Source organism: Cydia amplana, chromosome 2 (assembly GCF_948474715.1).
Source record: "Cydia amplana chromosome 2, ilCydAmpl1.1, whole genome shotgun sequence".
In the NCBI taxonomy this organism is placed as follows: Eukaryota; Metazoa; Arthropoda; class Insecta; order Lepidoptera; family Tortricidae; genus Cydia; species Cydia amplana.
The window spans coordinates 1918043-1924932 of record NC_086070.1 but is presented as its reverse complement, the minus strand read 5'-3'; the positions used below and the strand labels follow the sequence as shown (position 1 = coordinate 1924932).

Sequence of the window (6890 nt, the reverse complement as noted above, 5' to 3'; positions counted from 1 at the left end):
ACTCAAAAAATACACAGATCATCACGCAAAATTAATTATTTTACTTTTAAGAATTTCTACCATAGTTGACAAATAGTACGTACGAGGGGTGTTCAAAATATTCTCGGTATGAGAATGAAAACAAACAAGTACGAAAAGTTTGATATTTTTATTTTTCAATATACTCCCCCCCTATGTTCATACACTTAAAAGATCGATCAATTATTTTTTTTAATCCCTCGTGAAAATATTTTTTATCTTTCGTGTAAAAATGCTCCTCCACTGCCGCCTTCAATGCTTCATCGTCAGAAAATTTATTTCCACGCAGATCCTTTTTAAAATTGGGGAGCAAAAAGAAGTCGCTGGGGGCTAAGTCCGGACTATACGGTGGGTGAGTAACAGTTTTAAACCCACATTCAACAATAGCTGCCTTGGCAATATGAGCAGTATAGACGGGGGCGTTGTCATGCAGAAGCAGAATACCTTTGGTTAACTTTCCTCGCCTCTTTTCTTTAATTACATCCTTTAATTGACGTAGAATGTTAGCGTAGTACTGTCCTGTGATATTTACACCTTTTTCTTTATAATCGATTAGTAATACTCCTTCACAATCCCAAAATATCGTGGCCATGACCTTGCCAGCTGAAGGGATGACCTTGAACTTCTTGGGATGAGCTGAACCCTTAATGTGCCACTGCATGGACTCTTGTTTACTCTCTGGGTCATAATGATGAACCCAGGTTTCATCTCCAGTAACTATTCTTTGCAGCACCTCATCAGGATTTTCACCGCACAGGTCAATAAAATCGGAACAACAAGCTACACGCATGTCTTTTTGAAGCCGAGTCAGCATTCGCGGAACCCATCTTGCACTTACTTTTGACATATTAAGATGGTCATGTATAATATCATGTACGGTACCAATAGAGAGATTGGTTACTTGTGCTATAGATTTTACCTTCACTCGACCATCTTCCAATATAAGTTTTTCCACTTTATCAATATTTTCTTGTGAAGTAGCTACTACAGGCCGGCCAGGTCTAGGGTCATCTTCAATACTCTCCCTTCCGCGTTTAAACTCGCTTGACCACTTTTGAATGGTAGATAAAGAAGGAGCAGACTCACGGTAAACACAATCCATTTCCTCTTTTATGGTTTTTTGATTTTTACCCTGTTTTGTCAAGAATTTTATCACGCATCGATGTTCTAATTTAGTTAACATTGTCAATTCCCACATGATGTTCATGTTTGTTCAGCAATTGCAGAAAAACAAAAGAACATCTCGGTTCGAATTATACTTTTTTTTAATGTCAATGAATAAACCTTAGCGGCCAGTAACGAAATAAATTTTAGAAGAGGTTGTAAGATATCAATACCGAGAATATTTTGAATGCCCCTCGTATCCGCAATTCGGACCCTATCTTACAAAGATTTTTTTTTCAAAAATGTTGTCGATTGAAGTGTCAGTTAATGTTTGTTATTTCTATATTATTTTAATGGAATTTATTATTACGTTTTGTTTTTGTGTTCCATTGCGGTAATTAAACTTAATTGTTTGTATATCTTAAGAAAACATGAGTGCAGGTATTAAGTGATGAACAAGGATTACATTTTTCAAGTTGTCTAATAGGTATGTTCTCACTGCGCTGAGGTGAAAAATGTTGTGTACTACACGAGATCAAAGTTATTTACATCTCGTGCGCTTTTGAGTCCCTTACTACGCTCAAGATTCTAAATTAGATTCACTCGCTACGCTCGTGAATCTATTATAGAATCTTTCGCTTGCACGGGACTCAAAATAAACACTCGAAGAAATATCAAACTTTGATCACTTGTTGTACAAATAACTATTTAGCAAAATTATAAATTGACTTATAATTATTCTCAACAACATAACACTTTCCGGTCGGTGCTACATCTATTGTCAAGTAGCAGTACTGATAGTTCCGCTACTCGATGCTAGATGTAGACACTGAAATTAATAGTCTTTTAGGTACCAAAACTGATGTATGGAGTGAGCAATCTATGTATTTTTTTCTCTATGATAATAGGTATCTACGAATTGTATGATAATATAAGTACCTATAAGTAATAAATACCTATCAAATTCTAAAATGTATTTCCTTACCCCTTTTAAGGCAAAGAACACTTAAAGGATGACTCACGATAGACCGGGCCAGGGCCGCGCCGAAGCTTCCGGCGCTTCGTTTTCTATGGAAAGCACCACGTGATCACCGATCAGCCGTCATAGAAAATTACATGTAGGACGCCTCGGCCCGGGCCGGGCCCGGTCTAGCTTGAGTCATCATTAAAGCTTAGGCGTCGTGCACATAGCACCAAGAATGCTTAGGTATAAGTGTTATGGCATCAGGCTTTCAAGTAAAGTAAGGACGGTAAGCACCAAGAATTTCGACCTTTGTAGGGTTCCGTACCCAAAGGGTAAAAACGGGACCCTATTATTAAGACTCCACTGTCCGTCCGTCTGTCTGTCTGTAACGAGGCTCTATCTCATGAACCGTGACAGCTAGACAGTTGAAATTTTCACAGATGATGTATTTCTGTTGCCGCTATAACAACAAAAACTAAAAAGTACGGAACCCTCGGTGGGCGAGTCCGGTTTTTTATTGCTTATTACTTACATAGCACGATACTGTATCAATCCAAACATAAGTTCCTTATTATAATGATGTCGGCGTATGCGCATCATATTTAAAGTCTAAAATTTGACAAATTTCGATTTAAATACGATGAAGTTAAAATCAATAGAATATTTCAACATTTTATTATAAATATTACAACTTACACAAAAATACTTAAAACTATTTTTAGGAATGTACGAGCTTTTTACATCTTTGATTCACAAGAGCTGATGTCGAATGTCTATGAAAATCATAGACTAAGATATAGTAAGACGTGTAGTATAAAATGTGTACCTAGCCGATTTGACAGCTGAAGTAAGTTACTGTAAGTGACGCTCTAATACAGAGCTGTCGCGTTCTGTCGCTGCCTAAGGCACTTGATAAGTTGATGATACCTGTGGGTAGAGTCTGTGCGGAAAGAGAAGAGTCGTGAAATGTATGGGATCCAATATACATTCTACGCCTCTTCTATTTCCGCACAGACTCTACCTACATTAAGGTCATACAATCGGGGATTAAGAGAGTAGAGTTATAAAACCGAGCCGTTAACGAGGCAGTAAATATAACTATGATGCACTATTACTATTTACTCAAATTTTTGAGGCATAATACACAGCTCTGTTAAGGTAAATTTCCAGAAATCTCGTTGTCTTGAATTCCTAAATTATTAAGGTCATGTTGGGTAAGGAACGTAATATATTAATTTACTTTGCTTGGGGCAAGAAGAACAGTATGAGAAATACCGTACAAGTGTTTCTATTGCCATATCTAACATAAAGTTTTTTGTGAATTTAGTAAGTACCATTCACATGTTATTTTTTTGTCCAAAATTATGGGAGACCTACTGGCGTAGTTGAATTAAACTTCCAATTATAATAAAATCTCCTATAATTAATAAGTAAATACAATAACATTCAAATGACACGGAAAAATCAGCGATTGTTTCTGAATGTCATGCTTCAGCTCAAAATTCGTTGAACCATAGACGTGTGGCCAAAAAGGCCAGTCCGCTACAAAGTGTCCCCTCTTTAAAACAAATATCTACTTACATAAGTACCTCAAATATATTCTTACGTGTAAATAAATATTCACCACACTGTCTACATTCCTTCACAAAAATCGCACTAACTAAGTATATTGGATCAATCAAGATTTTTAAGAAATTGTCATAATAATTACCAATAATCACAGACCATCTAGAGACATGGTATTTAATACCAAACCTAAATATTTTGATCATATTAAAGACCATCTTTGACTGCACGTACAATTCAAAACACAAATGCCTACTTACATAAATTAATTGTAAAGCTTTCTATAATAAGTACATAATATTTCCTGAATGGACTTATACAAAAACACTTTCGTATTATGTCCATAGATAAAAATGGAAGGATACAACTAACTTTAATGTTCTAATTGTTGTTATGTACGTCAATGAATTCAAATCAGACTCAAAGTCGCTACTCTAGATTCCTCCATACAAATTATGAATTTCGCGTCTTTTTCTACTGACAAAGTACTTTTATATATTTTCATTCTTAGATCAATGTGGCTAATTCCATCATAGGTAATATTCCGTCTAGCGTATATTTCTTTGATTCTCAATCGTAGGAAAAAAACATTTGCTTTTGATTGCTGAAACTAAAAGCAATCGCTTGCTTTGTCGATGAAATTATCAATTTCGTTCGTTGTTCGAGAAAAACGCTAATGGACGGAATACTCCCTATGACGAAATTAGCCATATTTACCTTATTTCATTCATTGTTTTACGCTATTTACGAAAGATCATAACGACACCTATCGTAAGAGCCGAAAACTATGTTATTAGCATTAACGTCTCGAGATTATTCTTTATGATTTGTGACGTTCCACGGCAAAAGGTACCTTATGGCACTTGGCGCTTACGTCACATAGCGCCGCAATAATAATAGCGCGCGGCGGCGGAGCGGCGTTAATAATAGCGCAGGCGCCAACGGCCTAAGGTACCTTTACCCGTGGGACGTCACATTTGAATATCATTAAACCTCTTACGGTTAAGGCATTGTTTATTATACATAAGACATATAATGTCAATTGTCCACAAATGTACCTATTTTCTATAAAACACCCCTACAATTTTCATAGATAGGTACAAACAGCAACATTCCTAACATCACATCATCACACATCGGTACATCGGTGGACCTTATTACAAAAGGGATAAGGTCCACCGATGTACCTACTGTTAGAGTCTATTCGGAAAGAGAAGAGTCGTGGAACGTATGGGACCCAATACATTCCACGACTCTTCTCTTTCCGAACAGACTCTAACGGTGTGGGCGATGGTACAAGCAAATCCAACATGTATTTTCTCGTTACCTTTAGCCTCCTTTCTCATCTAACAATATGAACTTCCTCAAAAAATAACTTAATCTTAATAAGGCACTTTGAAAATCTACTTTAAATCCCAGCTAATAGATGCGTTTTTCCTTTACATGTGAGTGGATATGTATCTGTCCAGTCCCGTGCTCTTTTCAACAGCTTCTGGTTCAGTTCTTTCTTCTTTCTGTTCGTCCATTTTTATCAGCATTATGGCCACGATTGATACTAGAAAGATATAGTATGATTAATACAATTCTGCTCAAAAAACACATATCAGCGTTGGTGATTTGGTGGAGCAGGCACTTTAAAACTACTTCTCTTATGTGAATCAGGTACCTAATTAATAATTTTTAAGATACATATTTAACAATTAGAATTTGGTGCGCCCGGATGGGCACGGACATTAAAAAACGCTAACACACCACGACACGTCCATGTGTCACCGATCTGACTGTGGACTTACAGCTAAGAATCTTCCTTCGCAACTGCCCTGAAGCTCATCGCATCCGTCAAGAATATGATGGGAATCTGAAGAAGCTGCCAAACAGTGCGTCGAGCGGAGAAGGGATTTGAGCAACGTATGGACTTAGGCCGCCCCGCTCGAGTGCCTAGTACACTATACACTAGTGTAAGGCCTGGCCGCGTAGCCAACATGCCAATCGCTTACGATCCGTAGCGATCGAAACGCAACTGTCACTGTCGCACTAATATGAAAGAGTGATAGAGAGACACAAAGCGTTTCGTTGTCGAAGCGATAGCGATTGTCACCTTGGCTAGGCCGGCTGAGTGGACGCTCGAAGCGGAGCGTTCGGCGGGGCGTGCAGCGTGGCGTCGAGCTCCCAAGGGATTTGAGCAGCGTACACTAAGGCCGCTCCTATATGTTTGCATTTGTTTAACATGCACGCCGCACGCCCCGCCCCGCTGCACGCCCAACTCGAGCGTCCACTCAGGCCTTACACTAAGAAGTTGACTTACTAGCAAGCAGTGCAGCGACGGAAATGAAAGGCGCTGGGCAAGAGAAGTCTAATAGGACCCCAACGGCCAGGTTTGAGGCCACACCACCCGCCCGGCCCCACCATGCGCCCCAGCATACTCCGAGTCCACTGCAAATAAACAACTCTATTAAAACAAGATGAACTTTATAAATATACCTGCAGAATGCAGATTGAGAATCATACGAGGTATGTATTACGAGGTTCTAGCTTTGCACCTATGATTATTATTTATTCTCGTTTTAACAGGAGATTTCTTTAGCGACGTGATTGTGATAACCAACTAAAAAAATATATTTTAATAAAAATAATAATGTCGAATAGGTCGCAATTAAAATTATTTCTTGTTTGGCGAACATAATCTATAAGGATATTGATGTTAAAGTGTCAAAGAGTAAGAACGGTACCTCAATTTAGGCGGCAATGCGTGCAACAGTAGCCTAATTAGCAGCACATTCCCATTCAACGACGCCGCGTTCAGCGCAGCCGCAGCCGCCACCGCTATCCTGCTACTACTAGCACACGCGCACGCACACGCCGCTAGCACGCCACACGCTAGCGCGCATGCTAGCGCGCATGCGGCCGCGGAGTAGCGCACGCCGCGCGCGCCGCTGCGGGCGAGTAGCGCGCAGAACGCGTTGCCGAGAACGCAGCAGGCGCCTACGATTAGGCCGGAGGTGAATATCTGGAAGATTTAAGGTAAGGAATTTCAGTCAAGTTAGCAAATGTTTGCAGTACCTACAAAATAGCTAATAATTAAGGTTTTACCTTACCTCACCTCACCTCACCTCACCTCGTCTCTTAGGTAAGGTAAGGTAGAAAGGCTATCTGTAATTTCAGTGCTCGTCACTGTCCCAGTGCATTTGATCTTTAAGCTTAGGTTATTGTCAATAAACGCGACAGCAATAGCAGGGTG

The 6890-nt window shown here is 39.3% G+C and overlaps 2 protein-coding genes across 2 annotated transcripts in view; both read right to left on the bottom strand.

Moving 5' to 3' along the window:
• Positions 1-6890, bottom strand: part of LOC134662013 (synaptic vesicle glycoprotein 2A-like) — a 93562-nt gene that overhangs the window by 66021 nt on the left and 20651 nt on the right. The window lies entirely within an intron of this gene.
• The window catches only part of LOC134662006 (synaptic vesicle glycoprotein 2B-like), a 29297-nt gene continuing 27407 nt past the window's right edge, over positions 5001-6890 (bottom strand). Inside the window, exons 9-11 of the mRNA XM_063518245.1 lie at positions 6382-6659; positions 5958-6085; positions 5001-5207 (exon numbers count right to left, since the gene is read on the bottom strand). Coding sequence (XP_063374315.1) covers positions 5092-5207; positions 5958-6085; positions 6382-6659 — 522 coding nt within the window. The 3' untranslated portion in view covers positions 5001-5091. The remainder of the gene's footprint in view (positions 5208-5957; positions 6086-6381; positions 6660-6890) is intronic.